At 47.7% G+C, this 27,417-nt stretch overlaps 1 protein-coding gene across 3 annotated transcripts in view; it reads left to right on the top strand.

The window, feature by feature from the left end:
• Nucleotides 1–4,685: 4,685 nt before the first annotated feature.
• NFATC2 (nuclear factor of activated T cells 2) overlaps nucleotides 4,686–27,417 on the top strand; it is a 94,366-nt gene continuing 71,634 nt past the window's right edge. For 2 of the 3 annotated variants that reach the window (XM_049816698.1, XM_049816699.1), the window contains exons 1-3: nucleotides 4,686–4,938; nucleotides 13,363–14,389; nucleotides 15,770–15,938. In XM_049816698.1, the coding sequence (XP_049672655.1) occupies nucleotides 4,788–4,938; nucleotides 13,363–14,389; nucleotides 15,770–15,938 (1,347 nt within the window). In that variant the 5' untranslated portion in view covers nucleotides 4,686–4,787. The remainder of the gene's footprint in view (nucleotides 4,939–13,362; nucleotides 14,390–15,769; nucleotides 15,939–27,417) is intronic. The other variant, XM_049816700.1, reaches the window with a different exon arrangement.

Raw genomic sequence — 27,417 nt, 5'->3', positions numbered from 1 at the left:
CACGTCACGTGGGCCACATAATAATTAAGCACAGCCACCGTATTTCTGAGAAGATCGTCTAAAACTTTCTTCAGCTCGGAGCATCATCCGATCACTCGCATTAGTGAAGTTATTGGTACAAGGAATGCAACGGGACGGTATAAGTAGAAACTGAAAATAGTAAATGATAAATTACATTTGCAGTAAATTTAAACACTGAGAAATATGTTAAGTACTTTTAAAATCATAGTTTGTATACACTAGAAACTACTCTTTTTAGCTTTGTTTTTGGATTCCTCGTCCCCTAGTACCTAGGTAGTCCAGAATTCACATACTTTTAAAGTTTATTAAAGCAAAGCCCTGCCAAAGGCAAGCACTGATCCAACTATGTGGAAAAGGACTCCTTCCATTCTCCAGTTCCCTGAAATGGCAGCACAATGTATTTCCAGTTCTGCTCTGTGTAGAGCTTGCTGCAAGTATACGTGGCTGCAATTTTTGTCAATGCTGCCAAGGACAGACTTTGCTTAAGTTCTTGAAACACCTTTTTGGCTCACGAAAACAGCTTTACAGAAAAAAAACCTAGGAGTCAATGCTGACCCCCAGATCTCTAATGTGGGTGCTGTGAGCCCAAGTGGAGTTGTGACCAGCGGCCGGGGGTTGTGGCCATGTCGGCCTTTTGGTAGTGGCAATAGGAGAAATACATGGCGGATCCTTGTAGAAAGGAAGGGTTTCTGATATGAAAAAGATTGAGATTTAGGGAAACCAGCTAGTATTTCCGGTCCTTGGACACTGTATTCCAGCCTTTCACTCCAGCCCTAATGGAAAACAAGCACTGGGAAGTGTTTGTCACGTTGTTTGGGTTTTTCCTCTGATTTGGAGTGGCTGGATGCTTTTTCTGAGTGTGCGGATTGAGCTGAAGAGTCCATAGTCTATTTAAGTCTAGCAGTTTCCCTGCCTTTTCTTCATTGCTAATTATCAATGACAGACTGTGGGCAGTATTTGTCAGTTATGTAGTTATAACAGCTAAAACTTCAACAATTTATTCTCACTGTTGGCTCAGGAGCGTGTTTTGGGTCTAAACTAAACTATACTCAGCCCTTGGAGGGCTCCAAAAGCTACAGCTGTCACTTGAGCTGAATTCTGCAGCTGCTTGCACCTAGTAATGGTTTCATGCATCTCTAATATTTAGGCCAGATCTATACTTTGTGGATTTGCACCATTTCTGCTCAAAATAACACACTGGTAGGTTCCAACACAGCCCACAGAGTACAGTATTATAACTCACACCTCTGTGCACTCAAAGCCTGTGGAAACTGTTATTCCTATACGTTACGCTGTAGCGGTCATATGGGACCAATGTCCTCATGTGCCCTGCGAGCTGCAGAAGGGAGCAGGGGGAATCCAGTCGATTGCATGCCTGGTGGCTAGTGCTCCTTGACATCTGTCAAGTTGTCCGCTGGGCAAAAGAGTTAAATCCTATAAGCTGAGCTAATTCCTACATTTCTCTAACACTTTTCTCATTGCTGTCTTGTCACCCTAATTCCTCGCCAGTGTCAGAATTTATGATTACATGTATTAGCGGTGAAGCTATTTCGGATGACATGGTCATCCTGGAAAGCAAAAGGTGCATTTTCCATTTGTGGAGTATTACTAATTCTAGGAGTAGCTGAGGATAAGTTTGAAACTTCACATGCTTAATAGATTGCAGGTGAGGTAGGATATAAAGGATAAGGGATCAGACAAAGATTTAGCAGAAGTTGGGGTCGTTTCCCCATGCTCTCCTGCCAATCATCCATGTCTTACTTAAAAAGGCCAATGTTATTGTTCGTGTCTTTTCTTTTTGTGGCTAATACAAATGAAGCTATCCAGTCGTGCTCCATGTGGTGTTAGCTGCAAGGATGACAGCTCGCTTTAGTGCTAAGCCAAGATCAGCAAGTATATTTGGTTTTTCTAATGAGTTTTAAATAGAAAGGCCAATGATAAAAAGCTAGCACTCCAGAAAACAGTAAGCATTGTTTTAGAACGGATATATAAATAGGCTGATCTAATATACGTTTTCTTCACATCTAAACAATTCGGAACGAATCAAGCCCTCAGACAGAGCAGCACGTGCTCCCCAAGAGGCCGCAGCCTCCGTTCCCCACACATGTTCCTGAGGGTAAGAGCTCAACCCCACTGCAGCTTTCTGGGGTGGCCTCGTTTCTGAATGCCGGTAGCCAAGACCGCTAATCGGTGACTGCTCTGGCTCCCCTGTCTCTGCCCGAACCAGCCACTACGAAACTACAGAGAGCAAGCGCCTCGTGTAGTATTAAGAATCGCTGCAGCAGATGAGGTAGACTTTTAACTGTGGTCTCCAGCTCAACCACAGAGCGAGCGCTGGATCCTTTTCAAAATAGGCTTCAGCAGTCCCCGCACCGAGCAAGGAGCCACGTCGGGTCGGGAGGCAGCGTCGTGTTGCACAAGGGGAGGCAGACGCAGCCTATGACCTTTTCACGCCGTTTACACGCGTGTGTGCACGTGCCCACAGGGCTGCACGGTGACCATGGGGAAGCCCAGCGAAGCGCCATTCCCGGCTGTTTCGGCAGGGCGTGCAGGAGAAAGTTCAAATGGTTTGGCCCGAGGAAGCTATCTATCTGTCGCGTTACTATGTATATTATGCATCAATGAGAAAAAATATTGTCCTTTTAGTCTCTGCTGAGTTAAAGTATGCATGGATTGCAGTGACATCACTCATTAATTAGTGGCTGTGAATATGGAATAATGGCCTTTCCCTCTCCAGTTAAACCGCACTTCAGAGGGAAATGTATACAGTGAACATAGCAGGAGGGTTCCTGGTTATTTCCAGCTCACCATCTCCTTCTCTAAATACCTCAGTAAAAACCCTGGCACACCCCATCTGCAGGACCACCTGCCCTTTCCCTACCCCTTGGCGCTTTCCAGTAACAAATTAATGCCATAAAGGCCTAATTCCGGTCTGATTGCTCCCCACCTGCCTTCATGCAGTTTTTGCAGTTCTCCTTACTCCCCTTTCGCACCCGAAAGCTCCGTGCAGTGTTTCTGCTCACCAATAGGTGCCTCTAACATCTCCCTGTAGCTGCTGCGGGGTGCCCGGCCTGTGCAAAGCTTGCTGCTGGGGTTCTTCAGAAGCATAACGTAGAAACTGATTTCAAAGCATAGCAAAAGTCTGAGTTCTTGCACTCCGAACTGGCAAAGGGAGGAGCAAAAGGGTGTGACGAGAAGGTGATTTGTCACCTTGGTTTGGCTGGCCACATATTAATGATAAAGGTGATAGGGTATAAAGCGTAAACGTAGAGATGCTGGTTCCTGCGTGCTGTAAAACAGACTTTCTGTGACCTCAGACAAGTAACTTGGGGCCAGATTTGTAACGTAGCTAATGCTGTCCTGCTAACAGGCTTAGCAAATAAAAACAAGTTGAAGTAAACACCAAAATACTTTTTTAATGATCTTGGTCCCTCTGCCTTTGCCTCCCTTCCCTGTCTACAGACTAAGAGCATTTTTCAAACTCACAGACCCGGTGACAGCCATCTGTACGCTAACAAAGGGGACCATACAAACAGGTAAGCGAGGGAACAGAGTCTTCTGACCACAGATGCTCTAAACACACAAAATTAGGCTCTCCAGTTACCCACGAGTGAAGTCATTGCTGGTTGTAGCAGCCATCGGAGAGGTAGAAGGATGTTGGGGGGCAGCGACCAGCACCCTGTGAAGGGCCTGGGGAAGATGCTGATGAATAGAGTCAATGTGGCGAAGGTGGCCGAGGGTACTCGGGGAAGCTGGCAGCACCGGCAGTGTGGTCAGCAGGGAACGCGGCAAGAGCCCATTCTGTGAAACGCTGTTTGTGAGCGAGGCAGGAGGAGAACAGAGGCCTTGTGCATCGCGGACTCGATGTTTCTAAAGGCGCTCCAGTTAGGAGCGGGTGGCCTGTGATTGCAGAACGAGACTCACCCAGAAACCTGCCTGCTGCCGCCTTAACAGCAGCCTGCGACGGGAGGCAGGAGCACGTGGCGCAGGACACACGAAGCCTGGAGAAGGCGAGGGCAGCGCCTGGGGTACCTGGGGCTGCTGGAGACCCTGGAAACCTCAACAGAAAGGGGCCCGACTGCTGGGGAGGAGGAGGCGGCGGCTGCCTGCGAGGCCCCAAGTCACGCTCAACCGAGGGTAACAGGGCAGAGACAGCTCACCGAACGGGGGCTGAAGGTGGTTTCTGGAGGCTCCCATCCCTGCGCAAGGCCACTACATCCCTGGCGGCCCTGCTTTTCCCTTGCCCGTTCCCCTTCCCCGACTCCCCAGGCCCCTCTCCTCCGCTCTCCCACCACGACCCCTTGCAGACCCCCACTCCGGCGGGACGCCCGCCGGGGCCGGGGCCGGAGCCGGGGCCGGGGCCGGAGCCGGGGCCGGGGCCGGGGCCGGGGCCGGGGCCGGGCTCCTCCTCCCCGGGGGCGGCCCCGACGGCAGGTGCTGCTCGGGAGCAGGAAGCTGCCACCGCTCGTCGCGGCGAACCCCCCTCGTGTGCCGCCGGCGCTCGCCGCCCGCAACCCCCCGCCGTCGGGGGCAGCCGCGCCCGCCTCAGCCACCCCCTCTCCTCCCCACCCCCGCCAGGAGATCTTTTTTTTTTGCTCGTTTTCCCCGCTTTTATCCTCCCCTCTGACTCCTCTCCACTTGCGCTTGGAAGGATACCGAGGGGTTTCGCGGCGGCTGTCGCGCTTCGGGCTCCTTTCGGCAGCCGGCCGGCCCCCGGGCGAGCCTCCCCTCCCGCCCCCGCCGTTGCCCGGCGGGCTCTGGGCGCCATGAGCGCCGCCGCCCAGGCTCCGGAGCCCGACCCGCAGGAGGGGGGACCCGGTCCCGGCCCCGGTCCCGGCCCGACCCGGGAAGGCAGCCCGCAGGAGGAGTTTGACTTCTCCATCCTCTTCGACTACGACTACCTGAAGCCGATCGAAGGTTGGTGAGGAGCCGCCGCAGGAGGAGCCGGGGCCGCGCCCCGACGGGGCGGCGGGGCCGAGCGGCTGCGGGGGGGAGGGGGCCGAGCCGAGCCCCGACGGGGCGGCGGGGCCGAGCCGAGCCGGGCTCTGGCCGGGCCCGGGCCCCCTCCCCGCTCTGAGCGCCCGGGCCCGGCGTTGGCGGTGGATGCCGAGCCACCGGTGTGCTGCTGGGCTCGGGGCCGGGCTTGCCGGGTTTTGCGGGGCTGCTTGAGGCGGCGGGCGGGCGGTCGCGAACGGCCGCTGTCGCGGGGGCGGCGAGTGGCTCGGTCCCCGCCTGGTGATGGAGCATCCGAGAGGGGCCGCGGGGCCGACCTCCGATCCACGGCGTTGTGCGCCCGGGTGGGAGAGCGCAGCTGGGGAAGGCGGAGGGGAAGAGCTCGGCTCGGCCGGGCTCCTTCTGACCACCATCGTCATGGTGGAGGGTGTTCTGGAAAGTCAAAGAGGCGGCTTGAGCGGCGGGTCCAGGAGCCCCGAGGAGTTCGACACCCGAGAGGAGTCCGGCCATCCTGCTTGGATGGCAAGGAGCTGGGGAGATCCAGGTCCCGGTTTGGGTCCAAAGGCTGTAAGCTTAAGTTAAATTAAGAAGAAAAAAAAAGAAAAAAGTGGCAGTCTCTTCTGCTTTTCTGAGTTCACACAAATCTGTAACACCAAAAGCACCGTGACCAGTGTCCCCTGACTTTCTAAATGATAATTCCATCAGTTGATGATACTAAAAATCGATACTTCCTATCCCATAAAATACGGATTTGTGTAAACCAGACAAAGCCAAAAGAGACAGGACCCAGAGGAAAGAATTGCTGGGATATTGTTTCTAAGATACACATGTTTTGATTCTGCACAGCTGAGAGGTGGCGTTCCTTTAGGGCATTTGAAGGAAGAGATGTTGCCTTCCTAGGGGACAGTGCAGGAGGAGACCAGTTAGGCCTGAATGGTGGTGCCACTAGCGAAATGGGGAGTTGTTACTCAGCTTTATTCTTTGTTTACTTGTTTAAATATAAAGATGTGCGCCACCGTCAAAGCTGACTGACGATGGTTAATGTCAAGAAATGTACAAAGCCGAATTTTCTTTCAAGGTTTAATGTAGATCAAACCATGCTAAAATAAATCCACGATGGGGAGGGGGCAGCGATTTTAATGGAAATACATTAAATCCCAGTGAAAGCCTCAGATGCTGGTGTTATTCACGTCTTTATAGTAGAGCGTACTGCTGTGAAGCCTTAAGTGGGAAGTTCCACAGAATATAATAGTACGTAGGTGGGGGGTAGAAAGTTTAATCTTCAAACCACATAAATGCAGAGCAGCGTATGCTTGTAGTAGAGTAACTTCCTTCTTGAGCCTGCTTTCTCCACATTTGAATGACTGGAAACCATAATTAGTAGTAATTTTGTTTGTTGCAAAGATGGAAGTCATTAGCATAAAAAAAAAAAGATCACAACCATATATATTAGCATTCTAATCTGGAGAACATTCTCCCTCGCTTTGAAAAGGCACCAGCTAGAGTCTGTAAGCAATCCAGTATACATCCCTGACCTTTAATGTACAAAAGATTAAAGCGTGTTTACACGAGAACAGAAAATGTTCAAATTTTGAGAAAGGGCTTTATCCACATGCTGGTGGTAACCGATGCTCGTTGTTCATGCGCGATTCTGGCCTCGTCTGAACTGCGCTTGGGAAAACAAGTCCTTTTCAGTGGAGGATTCAAAATGGAACCAAAACCATAGGAGTGTCTCTGGATCCCAGCACTTCAGTCTGGTTCCTACATTCAAAGCCCGTTTGAAAGAGGCTCTGGTTTCCTCAGAGTCTGGCCTGCTCCACCCACCGCTCATGACAGGTCCTGTAATAACAGATCTCTGTAAACATGCTAAAAGTGAATTTAAAAAAAAAAATTTTTTTTTTTTTTTTTTAGGGAAGAAAAGGTAAATTTTGGGCTCTAGAATTAGACTGGGATGAAAATTTATTTCAGATAAACAATTTTTTAAAAGGTTGGGATTTGACGGTTTCCACCTAAGCTTGTATTTTAAAAGTAGGATCTATATCACAACTTGTTGCCATGGAAATGCCAGAAATATCCTTACTGAAAGTGGTTGGCATTCAGTAGTGCTTATGTGTGCCTGAGACAACAGGAACATGGACTGCTCTAAAAGCAACAGGGGAAAAAAGGGTAAATAAAAATGCAACGGTCAATATTATTAATGTTAGATATTCCTCTCTAAGCCAACCATTTCCAAAAGCAGGAGCGCTATACAAAGTGCCGTTTTCCATTTGCCTTTTACTTTTACCCTTACTTGCCAGACTTTAATTAGCTATCATCATCTCAGCATTTGCAAATCAGAAACATCTGCCATCAGCAGGCTGAACTCAGAAATGTGCCCAGGTGAACGGGCTTTGGGAAGTTTGGGTAAAGCGGGTATCCTGGGCTGTTAGTTTGAAATTGTGATTTCACTTGAGCATTGAAGATGTTTTCTGTCTCTTTTTAAAAAAATGTGTTAATGCTTTCCCTTGAGAGATACATGTGGAGATACTGCTAGTAGTATCCCAAGTTTTAGCTTGTTTCAAACTTGAAAGGTGCTGAATATCCTTGTTTGTCAGTGGGGAAGATTAACAGAAAGTCAATGAGCATTGGATCTAGCTCCTACAAACAGGACTCCCAGATGAGCAAGTTCTGATAACTGCTTTGTGTATTATTCCGTAATACCTGTTGTTGGCCGCTATGAGAGACAAAATACTGAAAAGCCAGACAACTGCCCTGCTTCAGCAGCTCACTTCATGTATTTTCGTTCTGTGTTCACTGTGTGATGATCCACTGATAGGTAAAGCTGCCACATAATTTTTAATATTTGAGGTTAATCCTTCTGAGAACTGATCCTCTGAGGGGTGTTTGGAAACGGAAAATCCAAACAAACCCCACCTTTAAATAAGATTCCAGACAAAATCCTGCCCTAAGACAACAGGTGAGAATGCAAATGGGAAAGAGTATTTTCTCATAGGCTCAAGCCTTTGCTGTAGCTCAGCAGACTCTTACATTGCATCTGGTGATATGACTCTACAAGGTCTATGTATGTGTAATACGGAGAGGCGAAGCAGGGAGCATCTATAAATATTCATATTCCTCTAAATGGTTGGTTGTTTGTAGCTAGGCTCCCAGGGACGTTGCCACGTCTTGTAGGTGTCAAGCCCTGCATAATTTGCCTCATTCTTTTTTTTTCTCCCCAGTATAAAGCTATTAAAAGGAGGAAAAAAAAAAAAAAAGAAAAAGCTTGCAGCTCAGTCCTGGTGACTGGCTCAGTAACACAGGAGGCAGTGTTCAGCAGCAGCCCTGCAGTGAGGAAACAAATATGCACATGTAACAGAGAATACCAGATTTCACTCAGGAAACCAACTTTCACTTTGAGCTTCCAAGCAGCTAGCGTAAATAACAGACGACTTGGCTTTTGAAAAATGCAAAAAAAGCTCTGCAATGGCCCCTTCAAATTACAATTAGCGAACTAATTAAAAAAATTTTGGACTCTTTTACTTATGCAAATAAGGAACTCCATTGAAATCCCAGGAGCTGCACTGCAGCAAACAGATGTGAGGTCAAAACCGAACTTCTCCCCCTGCCCTCCCTTGTCCCACACGTGGCTATCTTTAGCTTTTCCTAGATGATGATTTGTATAAACCCATCGTGGAATGCAGTTGCTGGGGTGATGTTATTCCCTAATTTCATGCTAATTGGCAAGGTCACATTTGGCCGACTGAATGGCTTTGAAGTTCCTGCCTTGTTTAAAAAACAGTGGAGGGTGGGCCCTTGCAAAGCCATGTGTGCACACACGCACTGGTGCGCATCCGTCCAGCTTGGGAAATCTCTGGAGCCCAGCAGGACCTTTTCCTTTCTGCCCTTCGGAGGTGTGTGAAAAGGAGGTGTGGTGGTTTTTTTGTTTGTTTTTTTTTTTTTAACTCAAGGGTTAAGTCCTTTGAACCTTAAATCCCTTGATCTTTTTCACCTGTGTTTTAAGTCTTCTAGCTAATCAGTACTAAGGGCAGTGCTGAAGGTACCCACCTGGGGAGGCTGCCCAGCCACCAGATGGTTGGTGGAGCCGCCAGCAGCATTCCTGAGTCCGTCTATAGGAGCTGGTTTGCAGTATGGTAGGATGCAGAGCCCTGCTTCCATTTCCTATTGTGGGGAGAGTAGAGATGGTCTTGGGAACTCATAACTGGGTAAAGGCTATGGAAAAAAAAGGGGGGGGGGATAAGAGCTGGCATCTTGGAGGCAGTTTGGGTGGGATACTAGGGGATTTGGAGGTCGGACTTCCCTGCTCACGGGAACGGGGTGACACGGGGGACTAGGCTGTTTGCTGACAGTCATGCTGACCGAGAACGTGAGGAGGTGCCAGTGTTGTCTGGGCGTGAAGCTCACTTTCTTTTAACCCCCTGTCAAACAAGAAGGATCTTTTGGTACTGAATCAGAGGATGATTCAGCAGTGAAACCTCGGGCTGGGAAATGCCCCCGTGAAGGGAGGGGGGGAAGCACTGTAACTGCGTGTCAGAGGAGCTGTGCTGAAGCTGCTGTGCTGCTTGCCAAGGCGTCCACCAGAAAAGCGGTGGAGAGGACAGTCCTTGGCAGCAGTGCTTCCATCTGTGTTCTGGGATGCAATATGCAGGGACAGATGAACCCTTGAAGGTGGCGCAACCTTGGGTGCAAAGCTGTACCTCTGGGGCATCTGCACAAAGGTTTCGAAGCTGCTTCATTTCTTGAAAAACACCTCTGCTAGGCTGATTGGTCACCTAATTATTTTCTTGTAAGGGGGTGCAATGGCCTGTCTCTTCCTTGGGGAGCTCAGCTGGTGGGTGGCTGGCTGTTCCCTGCCATCGCCAGCAGCGTGAGGTTTGCTGTCCTCAGCTCCTGCCGCCCTAACCGAGCTCACCTTGGCAGCTCGGGGAGAAACACGGGTATTGCTGGGGCCATCTGCCCGGAGCCATTCCCGTGCCCTGGGCTGCTCCGCGTTCCTGCTGGTCTCTGCAAATGCAGCGAGAAAGCAGCTGGGCTGCCGGGGAGCAACCTCTCCCCGTCCCCTGCTGCCCCTCTCAAAGGCAGGAGCCTGATATTGTTTACAAAACCAGACTCCCGTGGTGCTCGCCTGGAGAAGCTGGGATGTTGGCTTGGGTCTGCCCCTTCCTCGAGCAGATTCCAAAGCCCAGCCTGCCTTAGCCAAGTTGGCCGGGAGCAGGGTAGTCAGTCCCCTCCTACTGAGGCAAAAAGCAGAATTTCTCCTGATTTTGATGGAAAAGCCGTTTACTCCCGGAGAGCAGCACTTGCTGCTTCACCCAACCACCCCTTTTCCCTCCCCGGTGAGGTCAGAGCCTTGCGTTGTAGCATCACCGGCATTTCCATGGCGACAGACCTTGACATCACAGGCGTGGGCAATAGCACCCGGGACAGTGATTTCATTGTACCTCTGAAGTTATGCAGGGCTGGAACTCGGTCGGGAGATCTCCCCAAACCTCGCAAGCCCCGAGTCCTGACGAAGCTGCGCTGATGAATCAGGGCCGGCAGCCTCTCCCGTGCCCGAGACGCAGCCTCAGCCCCTGGGCACCTCTGCCCGGAGGTTTTTCTTGTCTGCAGTCTTGCCCGCGTTTCGGTGCCGCTGCCTGCTTTATTGATAATTTGCCGTGTGTGGGGGAAACTAAATATTTTTGCCGTACGGAAGGCTGTGGGTGTTGTCTGCTTGGCAAAGGGCGCCTGCCTCGCTCGCTGCCTGTGAGCGCTGGGTGAGCAATCCCGGTTTGCACAGCCCGTAAAGCACTGCAGAGGAGTGCGCTGCCGGAGCGCTGTAGGAAGGCAAGGGCACGCTGCAGCTTGTTGTTGTGCGTAAACATTGTTATTAATATCTGGAACGTGGATCCTCTTGGAGCGTGAATGCCAAGGATGAAAGCGCTCGTTTCAACACAGGATTTCAGGGAAAAGCAAAGAAAACTCGGGTTATCTAGAGCCCAATTTTTAATAGGCAGAAAGTGTGGGCGGTGGTGTGTTTGTTATTCGGAAGACTAAAAATTACACATTCACATACAAATATATGTTTGCTTTCCCCGTACCCTTTAACGCAAATTAGACATGCCAGCTTTGCTGCTCAACGTGTGTTGTGAGGAGCTGTAATTTTCTTCCTGTTGTCTGTGTATTTGGCACAGGTAATGTGGTTTAATGTGTACAGTGGGGGCAGCTTTTGCTGTAGGTGTGTTGAATGGGGAACTGAAACAGTCATCTGTTCCTGATGTGAAGCTGTTCAGCCTGGAGAGCTTTTCTGCGATTGCTGGTCACTGTACGAATCCTGCCTCGAGTCCTGGCGTCAAGCCTCACTCTGCCTGGTGCTGATTTTGCTCCCTTGCATCAGCGTAAATTGGAGTGATTCTTCTGAAAGCGGTGGGATTGATGTTTTGTGTGACTGCGGAGGGGTGTGTTGCTCCACTGAGTCCGAAGGAGTGATGAGTTTTATTCGAAGTGAATCGTAGCATCGGTATCTAGGCTTGATGCGTCAGAGTTTGAGTGATGTGAATGACACACTATTCCTGTGAATGCCAAAGCTCTGATATCTGAGATCAACGATGCTAAAAATATGTTCGGCTCAAAATTCGGTTACTCGTTGCTGTTTTCCCCATCCCCAAAACAGCTGTGTGCTGGGATTAAAAGCCAGAGGAACCTTAAGAAATCTGCAAGCTGGACTCTCCCGGTCGTCTCCTATCCCGTCACATAGACATTCTGTGTGTTGGTTTGTTTGGTTGGCTGTCAGGGTTTCCCACTAAACACGAAGGCGCAGCACGTTCTGCTACATTTTTTTCTTTTTGTGGAGTTTTCTCCAGGTTGTGCAAAACATTAAGCACAAAAGGAAGTAGTCAAAAATCAGTAGAGGATTTTGCTCTCACACTAAGAAGCATTTAAAGCTGAAAACGAACAGACCTCCCCTGAAATTAAATCACAATCTCTCTGTATGTAAAAGTTTCACTACGAACTTTTGCTACTTTTGCAGAAAGCACAGTCAGCTCCTACCTGGCTTTATGTACAATATTACTTGCTCATGGGAAATGCTGCCTCATGTAGTGTAGGAGTCAGAGAAAATGCTGGAACACTTATTTAAATATTTAAATGAAATACTCTTCACCTATGACACTTACTGATCTGTGCCCAGGGGCGAGCTGATAGTGAGAATCAATCTCAAACTGTGGAGCTGTTTCAGGTATTTCCTGCTGGATACATTGAAATCTTTAAAAACATAAAAAAATCCTGATAGCAGTTTGCATGCTTTTATGTAATGACAAATATTATTCAGCTCCCAGGCTGGGGACACTACAGGAGCTGACGTACATTGAGGAGTCTGTCCCGGGGATACCTGGCATGACTCTGCTCTCTCGGATGCCGCTGGCATTAAGCACCCGATGGGGTGCTGGGGCGAGATCAGAACTGGGCTCAGCGGTGCTGGTGGGAATTCTGTGTTGCCTAGAAGCATCCCTGTACTCTGCAACCTGGGATAGTTTGCAAGACTGAGTATCGCTGAAAATTGAGATTTTTTTTTTCACCAGGAGAGAGGGTTGCACTGAACACTTAGGACCTGTTACGGTGTATTTTATAATCCCTCTCTGGCCAAAATGTTCCTTGAGCTGAAATTGAAAAGTGATTGCCTGTAACCATGGGGCTGGATCCTTTTTATGTCTTGCTCTCTTTTCTAAACAATATTTGTGAACGTGTTTTCTGATTACCTGGTGCTTTCTCATGTGAAACCTGTCACCAAAACTTGTTGACATGATATGGAGCCAAACAAATCATCACACAGAACTGAGTTTTTAATTTAAGAGCTTAAGCTCAGCTTTGGTTTCATGAAGCCCTTTCTGACTGGACTTTGCCGTGTAAGAAGGGTTCTTCTCCCTTCACCAAAAGCTGTTCCTCAACCTTTAGGTAGACCTATTTGGAAATGGTTTTGTGACGTGAAGGTCTCAGTCCAGTGCCTAGCTGACAAAAGTTGCCCAAAGTCACGACACCCCAACTGGCGCTGAGGGGTGTATTTGGCAGAAGGAGTAGGAAGGCCAGCATTGAAATGGGCAGAGAGGCTGATGTGGTGCTGACCCTTCCAGGTGATCCCTCTAGCTCAGGGCTCGGGTAGAGGGAGCCCGGCTGGGCGGTGTGGAGGTGTTTGCAGTGCTTCTGTCCATGCTGCATCTGCTCTGAGCACTTGAGCTTCCCTGGCTGTTAATCCAGTACTTTCCACAAGCATTAATTGCAGTTAAAAAGAATTAAACAACTATTTACCTAATATCAGATCACAACCAGTTTATAAATATGCATTTTTTTTTAATCCATGATTGCTCAGCTTCTGTAATAATATTTATAGTCTTAAAGAGACCCTTCTTTTTCCAGAAGAACCGACTCCACATAAAACCAACAGCCCACCCTCTGGAGTTACATACGCTCATGATGTCTTGGACTGTGGCCTCAAGCCATGCCCCCTGCCTTTTTCTAGCCTTTCTGCAGATCCCATGGGCAGATATGGACAGCCAGATAGCATAGGGACAACACCTACACACCCTGCCAACGCTGCAGGGGCCTCTGCTCCGAGCCCTAGGATTGAAATTACTCCATATCATGAACTGATTCATTCAGGGGGTCCCTTCCGCAGCAGAGACACAGATGTTCTTTTGGTAGAACATCAGTCAAACTCAGCTACCACTAGCCCAAGGGTTACCCTGCCTGTCCCTGGCTTTGAGGGCTACAGAGAACCACTGTGTTTGAGCCCAGCTAGTAGCGGCTCCTCTGCAAGTTTCATTTCAGAGACAAATGTATCTCCTTGCACATCACCATGTGTTTCACCAAATAATGGTCCTAGTGATGACCTTTGTCCACAGTTTCAAAACATCCATACTCATTATTCTCCTAGAACCTCTCCAATAATGTCACCACGAACAAGCATCACGGAGGAAACCTGCTTGGGACGACATTCACCATCACCCTGTCCCAACTCAAGGTCTTCATCACCAGGTGCAAAACGGAGGTATTCTTGCACTGAGCTCTACAGCACTCAGCTGCCTTCCACTTCTCCACGACAGTCAAGGACCCCCTCTCCACAATCCTCTCCTCGCATCCCCTTGAGAGAAGACAACTCTTCAGTTACTTACACGCAGTTGCCTGGCGCTTCTCTTTCCATGGATGCTATGAACAGCCTTCCTACGGATCCTTCCTGTGGTGTTCCCACGAAAATTTGGAAAACCAGCCCTGATCCTTCATCAATGCCTTCCCACAAAAACAGCATTCCGTGTCACGTCTTTCAGACTGTTGACTTCCACGGGCCTTGCGAGCAGGAGGACAGGAGAAACTCAGCCCCAGAATCAATTTTGTTGGTACCTCCATCTTGGACAAAGCAACTGGTGCCTGCAATACCTATCTGCAGGTACGTAGTGCTTCTTGTGCTTGTGTGTTTTCTCATGGTGTGATGACCTTTGTCATGCATGATGATCCCTAGGGAGGGTCTCCTTGGGCCGATCCTGCTGCAAACCAGAGCTAAGTGCTCAGGGACAGTACTGGTTAATGGGAGCCCAGTCCATTATGAATCCGAGAGATGAAAAAATCTGGGTTTGGAAGAAGCATCATTAAAGCTGAGGTTCGTTGAAAGCACAGCGTATGACAAATTCAGATTTCCAAATTATTTGTCTAAAGAGCAGATTGCAGACAGCCTTTGACAAAGGCTAAATGCTCTCATTCAATCCTGCTGCTTTTAAAGAAAACGGTTTGATCGCTTTTCTAAATTCAGAGAATGTCTCGCTTACAAATTTCCACCAAGGGTGGAAATACTTTAAATATTTCCCGATGCAAAATAGAGCACGCTGCTCCAAGTCAGACTGAGCATTCAGTCAACCCCAAGTGACTTATTGTTGGTTGTTAATTTGTTAATTGTCATTTAACCCAAATCTCAGCCGTTGGCGCTGCCCTCATCAACTGCCTCCATTGTCTGGTGCTGGCGGTGTGTAGATTTGGACCCTGAGCGGTGCACAACTGCCAGGACGGAGGTTGCCAAATGTGTGACTCCACTTGCAGTCACCACTGGCACCCTGTCAGCCCTGCCATCCCGCTCGGCAGCAAGGTTGTCCCCACGCTGACGTTATCCCGTGCCGCTCCCGACCTGCTAAACACAAATTGCGAGTGAAGAACGTGAGCCGTGACTTTCCTTGGCTTGTTAGATCGGTCCTGGCAGCAGTTTGTGCTAACAAAATAGAAGTTGTTTAAAACCCACTGTGAGGTCTAGTTGTACATTTCAAAGTATTAATTTCATGTTATAAACCCTTGTGCATTTCGGTAACAGGAAAACTAGTATCAGGTAAGAATATTTAGCGTTTTATCTGTGTGCTTTTTAATATTTATGGAAATCATAACGATTATTAACTTGCACAACTGGTAAGTAATGGTAGGTGGAGTTAATATTTCACTATATGTTCTGTGATCAAAGTTTAAGACACGCAGCAAAAGCTAGGTAAAAGAGGGGGATCTTTGAAAAAATATAACTGCTACGGATATTTGTAAGAAATAGAAATATTCTCTTCTATTCTCTCGTGCAAGGAGATGGGCCCACAGAAATTATTGTGTTCGTCGTGAATGTCAGCAGAGTTTGCAATCAAATGTGAGCAGGACGGCACGTTCTCGTTGAAATTAATAGCAGATTCCTAAATGTTTCAGCGAGAGCAGCCCCAGAGGGGTCCTTGGAGGAAGAAGGGATGAGGGCTCTGAGAAATAAAGTGCTAAAGAGTTTCAACTGGTGTGGTCTCTCTCTGCCCAGCTTGCCCGTCCAGTCGCTCCCACCCCTCGAGTGGCCGCTCTCCAGCCAGTCTGGCTCCTACGAGCTGCGGATCGAGGTCCAGCCGAAGCCCCACCACCGGGCACACTACGAGACGGAGGGAAGCCGAGGGGCCGTCAAGGCACCGACCGGAGGCCACCCCGTCGTCCAGGTAAGGGACTGGAGAACAACTCCGTACAGGGAAACTGGGGGGGTGGGGGGTGAGTTCATTCCTGAAAGTCTTGCTGGGGGCTGACCCTGAAAGAGGAGGACCACGTGAACCTGGGTGTGCTTGTAGATGGGCGTAAAGTGAAGTTGAACTGTGGCGAAGTCCTAGATGTTTGGGAAGTTGGTTTAGATTAGCTTGTGAAAGCTCAGAAACTTAGGCAAAATATTTGCCACCTTTTCTGGGCTATATGTTAAACTTCCTGTGACCCAACTCTGTCATAAGAAGCCCAGCTGTCCTGAACTCCAGCTGAGCCCATTTTATCATGATAAAAGACTGTGTAAACTGAGGCTTTCAAAATGTGCAAACACCAAGCCTGGCTTTCGCACTCAGCGTAGCTCAGTGACCTGCCAAACTCAGATTTAAAATAGCTAGCAGATCGCGTTAGGTCTGCAGTACCACATCCTCCTGCCGGCGGTGAGCGAGGGTTTTGGAGCCGTGGTCCCCCAGGTTCCTGCAGAGCAAGTCCACGCAGCAGAGTTGCTACCTGTGTTTCTGGCTGCATCTAACCTCGGCGCCTCCCCGGTCGGTACAGCCACACTGTATACGACTCCTACACATTCGCTTGAGAAAAGCAGAGCAACCTTCATGAACCTCGATGGGGGTTGGATTAGGAAGGTATGGATGTTAAACTGGAGTTTCCCCAGAGTTAACAGCTGCCTTTTGCTAGAAATGTCTTTCATGCGTTTGCTTTTTCCTTAGCAATTTTACTTTTTTTTTTTTTTTTTTCTGTCCTCTGGTTACGTGGTAGAACTTCTCATTTTAAGCCCGTTGAAATTTAGGTCAAAGAATTTCACCCGTGTGTAATTCAAGCACCCAGTACATCCATTTCAAGCTGGTTTATATGTAACTTGCTGACGCCATGTCCCACCTTGCATGCAGTTCTGCTTGTCATCTGTGGCAACACTGCCTTCGTTTTGTCCTGGATGTACGCCACCGAGGGGAAACCTGTACTAGCTGTAGTAGCCGTGTGATAAGGAGAGAGCAGGGCAAGATAATTACGTAGCAGTGGGAATGATTTCAAGTAAAAGTTTGGCCTCCGTAAAGCTGTAAATATAGAGAGGACATGTTTATTGGCTTTGTAATGCTATAGCGAAAGGGTGCATTAATTTAGGCAGGAGCTCCCTTGTGATTTGGGCTGATGTCACTACAGAAACACAGTTTTATATCTCTTTTGAGGTATCGTTTATACTGCCCTAAAGAGTCCAGTTCTGGTCCTAGCTATGCTGGTGAGAAGGGAAGTCAGCCTGCTGAAACCAGTGAATGAAATTCAAGCTGACGGTGATGGAGGTAACAAAATGTGGCCCTTTGCTGACCTGAGGGGTGGATGAGCTGAACCCTTATTCTGTTGTGGAGAGTGAAGGGCTTTTCCTTCACCTTTCAAAGGGTAATGTAAAATAATGGCTGCGTAGCTGTGCTGTAGCCTTTTGGGGCCACATCGGTCTTTTCACTTATTTCTTCCTCGTTTCAGCCAGTGCCATTCAGGAAAGAAAGCCGGGCTTTCGGTCAGTGTTGCGAGGTTTCAGGGCAATATTGCTGGTAACGATGTATGGTAACTGTACAGATCATCCACAGCTACAACTTTTGCTAAGCCAAGTTGGGGTGCATCCTATGGAAGTTGCTGTCACACGCAGGACTTGCTATGGCAAGCCTGGACCAGGAAAACATTGAAATTTATGCTTAATTTTAAGCATGTGATCAATACCACTTATTTCACTCGGTTGGCTTGCGATTAACTTCAAACATATGTTAGATATTCCCCTGGAGTCTCACTCCCTTTTAAAATCAAGCCATAAATTGTTAAATCAATGAAATTGTTTACTTAGGTTGAGCTGGACTTGCATATACGGACTGGATATTTGAGTAAAGGGTGCAGGAAAATAATAAATAGCAATCACATTTGACATACCTTAATATATTCCATCTTTTTAGTTTATGAATCTGACAAACTCGTAGCCTGCTGTGGTGCGTTTGAAGCTACATGGTTGTATGAACTATATGGCCAGTCAGCACTTGCTCTTTTCTCAGTTTGCTTACAAGTATAGTATCATTTACCTTCCCAAGATATTCCTATCAACCGGATGTTTATTGCAACGAAGGAGTTTCTCGTGACATGGGGAAATAAAGTGCTTTGTTTCCTTCCTGTAATCAATATCAATCAAAGAGGGATTTATATTTTCTATTGGAGACAGGAACTGATATTCCTAGTTTTATCATAATTTGCCATCAAGCTTAAGGATCTTAAACTATAAATTCAAGGATCCACATTAGTTTCCCGAGCAGATGTGCCTCTGCACAGCTGTGCCTGCATATGGGGAAAATATGGACAGTTTCTTTATGAAGGCTTATTATAAACCTGGAAGTATTCGTTGGATTTGTGTTCACTTTAACATAACAAGGTTCATATGGGTGCCGAGCAATGAGATAGTTGCACCTGTATGGTTTATGACATCTGAAACTTGGGAAGGCTAGTAAAATCCAAAGCTTTCATGTCATAAGTTATTTGGCTTCAAGGTTTCTTTTTCTTTTTCCTTCTTTCCCCTCAGTGAATTTTAACTTTTGTGTTCTTGTTGGATGCAAACAGTACAGAAACAGAGAAAAAGAAACAGGAGAGATTTTTAAAAGGTAGGCGCTGTGTTGAGGAAAGTTTGCATGAGTTAAAGGCACCTGGTTGTAAGGAAATGAAATTAAATTGTTTTCAACAGGTTCGGAGTGTGTTTGGCCCCAGAGCAGGAATGGCAGTGTTGACCCAGGGGTGACAGGGCTGGGGTTCTCCTGCCTGCTGCAGACCTGGTGCTGGGCACCCACAGCACTTCTCAAATGACAGACGTGAACACACCACCCTTGGGATTTTTCTGGAGCGCTAGGACCTCTCCATAGCAGCTTTCTTGAATGCAGTGCTGTCTCTTAGACATTTGCACTTAAACATTGAGAAGCCAAGCTTGCCCTGAGTGAGAGAAGCTCACCAAAGTGGTGGGATTTGTACTAAGGCTGAATGTCCCATTTGTGTCCCATACATTTTACAACCACTTTTGATATACTGCTTTTCCAATATTTTGATTACTTTTTCTAAAATACAAACTCCTTTAAAAGAAAAAAAATCTGATTTTTTTTTTTTTTTTTAAATTTCCCATTAAATTAACCATCCACATGACTAATTATCCAGCTGAACCTTCTGGAGGAAGGCTAGTTTTTTGCAGCACAGTGTTGGCCTGCAATATTTATTTTTTGAAAACTGCGTTTTGCACGCGAGTTTCTTCTTTTGGGTGCTCTGAAGCTACAGACCAGCAGATCTCATATCCTCCAGGCCTTATCTTGTGGTTTATCTTTCTGATGCTGCTTCCTCTTCTTCACGTGTCTAGCCCTGAGAGTTTGTGCACAGGACTCTGCACCAGTTGTGCACTCCAAGTATGGCAGGAGAAGAATCTGGTTAATCAAAACCTCTGGCTAGATGGGCCACAGAGAAGAGGGCATTTACTTTGCCTGGGGGAGGAAGAGAGAAGCCATGCATGCTGTGTAATGTTCACGCCATTTAGCTTCAGAGGCCATCTAGAGTCATATGGAGAAGCGTAGGCTCCCAGTTTAGGTGCTTGAGTCACTCTTGGGAGGAAACTACAGCTTGCTGTTAGCCATAGAGAAACTCAGGCTTCTATTTTAGGGATGTAAGTTGAATGCCAGTGTGAGTATTCCCTAGGTGTTAAGTCACTGAGAACAGCAAGGAAATCCTGCGTAGCAAGGACAAAGCTGAAGTTTGCATGAACCTACCATCTTGCAGGTCCACCCGGTCACTGAGACTGGCATGATTAGTGTCCAACAGTTTTTCACCAAAGCTGAGGAACAGCTGCTTATTTGTCCCCAGCTGCTCCCGTCAAGGCTCTGGAAGAGGTTGTCCATTAGGAAAGGCAGTGACTGCTCCTGTGTAGAGAGCTTATGGATGTGATTGGGATAGAGGTGGCGATCCAAACACAAACCTAGCTCTGTCCAAGTTCACCCCGCAGCAGCACGCCCTGCCCAGAGGGGTAAAAATCTCCATCTTCGCATGCTTTTAGGCAAACATCTGCTAGGAAGGACATGGACATATTTGAAGTCTGCTTGGGGTAGGAGAGATGAGCTAGATGATTCCTTGAGATCTCTCCCAGCATTATTTTCAATAATCCTCTAGGAGCTCCCACCTCTTAAAGGGAAGTAAAATTTTTGGGTTGTTGGCATTGCTCACTATCCTGTTGTCCAGGGGAAAGAGGGCATGTGGTAGCACTTCAGTAACACTGGATGCTGGCATAGGTGTCTTTCACCTACTGCCCACAGGAAAATGTGGTGATCAGAAGCTCTCTGCTTCAGAGAGAGACAGGTTTTCAGTTCTTCAGCAAGGGTTCTGCTGTCTTTGAACTGTTGAAGGCAGTGATGAGAAGGAAAGATCTTATCAGTAGTAAAGGTTGGGTCTGGATGAGCTTCACCTCATGGTCAAGCAGAGTCTGTGGTCCCTTAAAAGCCATAAAAATACTATTTTGAAGATATTCATTAAACTTAGTGGTTCTGCTTTTGTCCTGCTGCTTTGCATGAAGCCAGATCTTCTTTTCAAGATGGAAATGATATTTCACATGATTGTGTGATATTTCAGGGAGTTCTAAGCAGAACTCTTGTCCTTCCCTCAAGGGAAGTGGAAGGAAAAGCTTTTAGGGAAGATGAGCAGTTGATTTATGCAAATGATTTTCCACCTGTAACCTGGATAGCTGATCTGTACTCGTTTCATTAGAAGTGGTTGCCTTTACACATGTTGCACCCCATGGGTATAAATGAGACAAACCCATTTCACACCATAGTCTTCCCACATTCGGAAGTCCTCTGGGACTGTGAGATAAATGTGTGATTTGCTGCAGCATTCACCTCATATAATTGAGAGTCACAGGGCACTGATTTCAGATGTACCTCTGCCATGGACTGTAGAGAGGCTGAGGTATACTATTTTGTTAAAAATCTGTTTATGAGAACTCAGCTAAGTCTTGGGGTCAAAGAGTAAATATAGGCCTTTTTACTCCTTTTTGGTTTTCTTATTATTTCTATTTTTTTTCCCTAAGCACCTGTGTGTTTCAGACTTACCTTGCCGTAAACAATCCTCAAGGAAGCTGGTGTTTTACGTAGCTCTTCAGCACAGTAATTTGTAGTTGTATTCTCAAAGTAGTGTGCCTAATTCTGGCATTTTGGATTTTTTTTATTGCCATCTCAGCAAATCCTTCTCCTGATGTATTGCTTCTCTAACTTACCCTTACAAAAGGCTCAGATACTTCTGAATGAAAACCAGCACATAAGTAACTGGTAGCTCATTTGCATCTCTCGCTTTGTTTCTCTCACTTCCACCACGTTATTAACTCCGTTCTTCATCAACAAACCTGCTTTTTTCCACTGCTTGCATCAGATAATCGAATCTGCTCAGCACAACCCAAGGCTGCAGTGCTCGAGAGCAGCTGAGGACGTTGGTCACTTGGGGCCCCAGTTTTCCAAGGCAGCACCGTGCCCAGAGCCCACCCAGCATCAGTGGTGGGGAAAAACTCACTCCTCTGGGTTCTGGGGTCTCTGGTTAGTCAAAGGCGGTGGGTTGAACTGAAGAACGGGGCTGGGAGAGAGGAGGGAATGTTTCCTTCAGGTCAGAGCATCGGGGATGACTTCTTCCCCTTCTCTTCCCCACAGCGGGAGGGGGGAGATATCACGAGTGGACTGAGACTTCAGTCCCTGCCTGCTGCCGCTATCCTAAAATCATGTGGGAGTTGTATTTATTTAACAAAAGCCTTGCCAGTGCAGATGTCTTGGACGTCGGTGAGGTCTTCAGTCTCTTCTGTTCTTGGCACACACAACACTAAAAGCTGTTGACAGTTCCTCTAGCAGAGGTTCAGGAGCAGTAACCTCCAGCGTGGCAGTAATGGGCAAACTGGGCACAAGTCAGCTTTCCACTGGCAGCAGTGGATGTGGAAAAGGACGTCCCCCCATGGGCTTAATTTCAGAAGCAAAGGGGGGAGGAGGTAATTCTGCTATGAGCGATCATCCTACTGCCATAATTACATCTCCTTTAGTGGCTTGATTGTAACAGTAAAAATTAAATACATTACACAGCTGTTTAACTTGGTACAACATCCAAACGCGGACCAGGTGTACCAAGTCCCAGTGCTGAAGTGGAGGGCAGCGGAGGGCAGTGGGGTACCCCCGACCCATCACACGGCCCTGCGTGCTAGTCTCCTCCTTGCTTCTCCTCTTTAAAGCGGGAAAGCTGTACAGAGAGGGGCTCCTGTTCAGCACAGTTGACCCAACTTTCCCCTGGGTTTTAACTTGTAAAATTTGGATGACTTTCACTGTGTGGTTTTTTGTGTTTTTTTTTTGTTTTTTTTTTTAATTAAAAAGAAGCTGGAATGGTAGAGTTGTTAATGGAGCACACAGGAGCTGCTTTACAATAACAAACGTATGTTCCGCTTTCCTTTTATATTTGAATTTTGCTGTATATGTTTTCTTGTGGTTTCTAAGTCAAAGGAGACATTGTTTTCTAGCCTAGGCTTCGCATGGGACCTTGACTTTAACTGTATGTGACTTCCAGCATTCAACTAATTCCTTTGCGTATTAGTGAAACCACAACTTTGATGGAAACTTAAAACCAAATCACAGCTTGATACCATGATTCACACTCTCACAAGTAGGGCTGGGCTGGAGATGCACTCCTGCTGAAACCCAAACCAGCCTGCCCAGGAAGATTTACTCTTGAGGGCCCGTCAGAGGAGTCGAGTTTGTCCTTTTCTGTCCATCTTCCCAGCTCGGGGGGAGTTCAGCGAAGGGGAAGTCTGAGGTCCGGGACGAAGCCCTGCGTTGTTTGCACTTCGTGGGCAGGCTGTGCTGGGCTTGTGCAGCCGAGCCAGCTCATGCTGTGCAACGTCTTTGTACCATTCTCATGGCCTTCCCCTTTCTAGGGAGCGGAAGCCTCGCACAGGCTCTCGGCAGCTTTTGGCTCTTGCAGGGATTTCTGCCCCCAACTCGAGAACAGTGTATGACAGATTGACTGCACGTTTCATGCAGGATTTACCTGCAGGACTATGGGGCTTGTTTGCACAACTGTGATGATCGTCGGTGCCTCTTGAGCTTTGAGCTGTTGGGTTGTGGATATAGTTACTGTCGTTACATGTGCTAATGCAGGGATAGATGTGCAATGCCAAAAATGCAGATTTTGGGTGCACCTGGGAAATTCTTTTCAAAACTAATATCCCATCAAACGTAAGGGTAGGTCAGTACACCTCACACTCTACTGCTAGCATACTGATAGCATGGCTGTACCTTGAGTTCTATGTATCTGAAAGCTCAGTGAAGCCACTGAGGAAATGAAATGGCTAGATAAATCAAAAGTAGTGTAGGAAAACACAGATAAGCCTGAAGTTTGCTTTTGTTTAGATGCGAGACTGGACTGAAAAACAGGGAATATCAAATATGATATCTAATAAACCAAGATCAGAGGAAGAGCTGACCTGTGTGCTTTCTCTAAATAATGCAAGAAGAGAAGTGCTGGATAACAGTAAGGATAATTGGCTAGTGGGAGACCTTAACTGGAGATAAGTTGCATCCTCTGTTGCTTAAAGTCTTTAAACTGGGTCTGCATCCCCCTGTGTGAAAGGGATGCTGTCACCCAGATGTTATGGCTGAGCGAGTGCAGCTCGCCCCTAAGAGGACAGGCAGGATTGCTACATGGTGCGGTTGGGGTGCAGTTGGGATGCAGAGGTGCAGGGCAGATGATCAGTGAACCATGTACCTCGAGGGCGCAGAGGGATTTTCCCGTGTGCCAGCCTGCTTTCAGCGAATGAAAAGCTCTCACTGAAACTTTTGAGCCCAATTCAGAAAACATTGCCTTTGATGGAAAGTAATTTTGTCAGAGGTCAGGGCAAGGAGAGTACACCAGCTTGTTTGAGGGTGATGCCTGTGCTATGCAGAAGGCTTGGGTTAGTCACCGGATTAGCAGTACGCTTGGATTAGGCAGATGCAAGATTTAGGCTACTCTTTCATGTATGCTCTCACTGCATGACTGTACATGGGGGAGTCAGCGCGTAGTAAACCAAAGTTCGAATTTATGGCTGTTTGCCATGAACGTGGACACTTCCAGCGCAGCAGTAATGCGGACATAACTCATCCCATTCAGGGCGCTCTCGAGTATCCACAGGAGAAGTTCATGCAGGGTGGATAGTGTCCTGTAAACCCACATCTGAGCTCTCTGTTCAGGGGCTTCACTGTCCAGCTAAGCCTCCAGTTCCTCCCTTCCTCTCTCAAGACCGATGTCTATTGAATTGGAAGTGCCTCGTGCCAAGCGAGGACTCGCACCTGGGTCTCCCACGTCCGGGGGAGCATCACGCTTGCTGGGCTAATGGCTGTTCAGGGGGAAAGGGACTGGATTCCTCCTGCCTGCTGCTGCTTGGTGAAGATTTTCTAGGGTCTCTATTTCATTCGGAAACAACTGTTGAAACCCTGATGCTTCCGGCGGACCTGAGTTACTCTCTCTGAGCATGTTTTGCGTTGTGGGTTTCAGCATGAGAAAGAAACTGGGGAGGAGAGAGGCTCCTGGGGCTTGCTTTTATTTTTCTCTTTTTTTTTTCCTTTCTTTTTTTTAGTTTTTCCAAAAATGCTTTTTGGCCAAGATCCTTTCCAAAATCTGGCTGACGTTCAGTCAAATAGCCAGTGCCTGAGCAAAGGCCGTGGTGTGGTTCCTGGACCCCAAACCTGCATCACAGGAGGCCCGGCACTAGGGCCTGGCAGAGGGCTCAGCTCTGGGGATTTGGTTCAATGCAGTCAAATCCATCATCTCAGGCTGAACTGAGTAACTCCAAGGTGCTCTTGCTGCTGCCGCTTGTCCCGTCTTCCCCCTTGTCAGCACGGTTGCTCTCAAGCTTTGTGCCACGTCTCGGTTGCACAGTATGATGCTCCCGGGGCTGCACCTGAAGCATCGCTGCCTCGCTTGTCTGCCAGGAAGGATGGACGGACTGTGGCAGAGGAAGCTGCAAGGTTGGGTGATAAGAAAGCAGCTCTGCTTGCCACCCTTCATTCTGCTCCAGCTGGGCTGAGGCTGGTTCCCATGGTGTCTCCGACAGCCGGCAAAGGAACGACTTTGCTAACGGGGGGCAGAGCCCTCTGCTGAGAAACTCCCCCAGTGCGATTCTGTCAAAATCAGCAGATTTGCACCCTCTGATTTACTTGTGGCAGAGAGGTTTTTTTGTGCTGGGGGAATTTTGAATCGTTTTGTCATGAATGTGAATGGAAGCTCTTTAATTACACAGCTGGTTTTCCTAGTAGGAAAAAATTCATATTTTCACCCAGCTATGAAAATCTGATCTCCAAATTCCCATATCTGCATATGTGCAGTAGTCAGATGCATAATGCCTCTTCTTTTAAACTTTCAGTCGAGATAGTCAAAGCATCTTGAAAAGAGGATCAGCCCTTTGTAGGGGAAGGGAAACTGAGGTACAGAGAGGAAACAACTTGCTTACATTGCAATGTAAGGTCAGTGTCAAGACAGTCAGGAACAAACCCCCCCCCCCCCCCCCAACTGCTTTCCCCCCGGAGCTGCTGTCTCTGTCCTAGACCTGTATTTTAACCCCACGTGAAAGCAGAAATCCTAGTTAGACACTGGGAGTCTGGTTGTCATTTACTGTAAGGAGCAGCAGAGCAAATGAGATTCAGTCCTTGGAATTTTGACAAAATTATCACCAAAATAAGAAACACTTAAAATTGAGTATAATAAAAACTCATCATTTAGCAGAATCAGATGTTCAAAGGATTATCTTTGGAGGCCTTCTTAGACTGCTTTGGTAAGGAGCAAAAAGAACCAAGGCAGAGATTTCCTTCTGGTTTGCGTTCTTTTGCTACGTCCCAAGTACATTAAATTGAACAAAAACATGTGACAAGATTCAACTTCGTTGCTCAATGTCAGCTCTAAGTAAAGCAGGCAGGCAAGCTGCTACATGATACGGTGTCCGGATGAGGTCTTTGTCTTAATTACTGACAGCTATGGATATGCCACTCTCCCTGAGACAATACAGTGACATTTTCCATCTTGGTAGGAGTATTGTTGAGTAAAGACTTCACCTCAAATTCCTTGAAATTGTTGAAGCCAAAGGGTATTAATGATGAGAATTAATGATAAAATCCAAGACGCAGAGTTGCTTCCACCAGGAAGGGAGCTGAATAGGCACGACAGAAGCGCTCTGCCAAGGTGGGGCTATTCCTCTTGTCCGCTGCGGGCTGTCCGAAAACTCACAAAACCCAGCCTCGGGGCTGACAAAGAGTCTGAGCGAGGGAATAGTTTGTGGTGTCAAAAAGCTTTGAGACACGGGTTTAACTCTGCAGCCTCTCACAGTTTCTAGAGGAAGGTGGGCGTTGGGGGAGGCTGGGGCTCCTTCCTAGGGCAGCCGGTGCCACGACCGCGTGCCGCTCCTGGCAAACCTCTCGGTGCTTTCTTATCTTCTTGTGTACAGCAGGAAAAGGGAAGCAGTAGGAGGAAGCGATTTCTCACGCGGCTTTGTATTTGCTTCTAATTAAATGTTGCTAGTCGAGCTCTGTTTTCCCACTTTTCGCTACCGGCCAGGGATGGTCTATCTGAATCACCCCGGCGCTGTTCTCAAAGCTGACCACACACATGCACGCCCTCTTCGAGGGGAAGCTGGAGTGACTTCCACGGGGAGATAGCGAGTAATGTGCAGCGGTTAATGGACTACGCCTCATGTTACAGTGAGCCGAAATAAGCGAGGGATGATTACTTTCGAGCAAATAAAATCACTAAGACTAGAGAATTCATTCCCCAATTTTATACTGTCCTTCTGGCAGTAGCTTGCGTTGTCTAGACAGGAAGATGTGTGCAATCAGCTTTAAAGATGCAGCTTTATACCTCCCAGGGGAGAAAGACCTAAATTCCTGACAAGCAAAGCCCTGGTGGGATGAATGGGAAACAAATTACTCCCTTCTACTCTCTAAGGCAATCGGTGTCTGTATCGCACGGGTTCTCACTGGGGCTCTTCAAAGGTGCCCGTAAGATTTGCAAATGCTCCTGCTTTTGTCTTGCAAAGCTCATCACTGTTTGCATGCAGACTTTCAGATGTGCAACACCCAAACTAGAAATCTCCAAGAAAATCTGGTTCTGAAACCTGTTGCAATACTGGTGGAAACCGAGGTGCTGCGGCCGGTGAGCAGTGTCAACGTGGGTTTGTGCCATTTGCAGAACGAGGTCGGTAACTCCTGCAGCAAGGCAGAGCACAGGGGGATGGCGACCTCAGGTTTCTCACTGAGTTTTGACTGCTTGTCACCTGCAGGACCCAGAAAATCACTGCACCTCTCTGCCCTGGCTTCCCCATTTAAGAATAAAAAAGTTATCTTATCTCCTTTGAATCCTCCCTCCTCTTGCTAATAATGTAATTCT

The sequence above is a fragment of the Accipiter gentilis genome, chromosome 14 (assembly GCF_929443795.1).
Source record: "Accipiter gentilis chromosome 14, bAccGen1.1, whole genome shotgun sequence".
Classification (NCBI taxonomy): domain Eukaryota; kingdom Metazoa; phylum Chordata; class Aves; order Accipitriformes; family Accipitridae; genus Astur; species Astur gentilis.
This window is presented reverse-complemented; position numbering and strand designations above follow the sequence as displayed.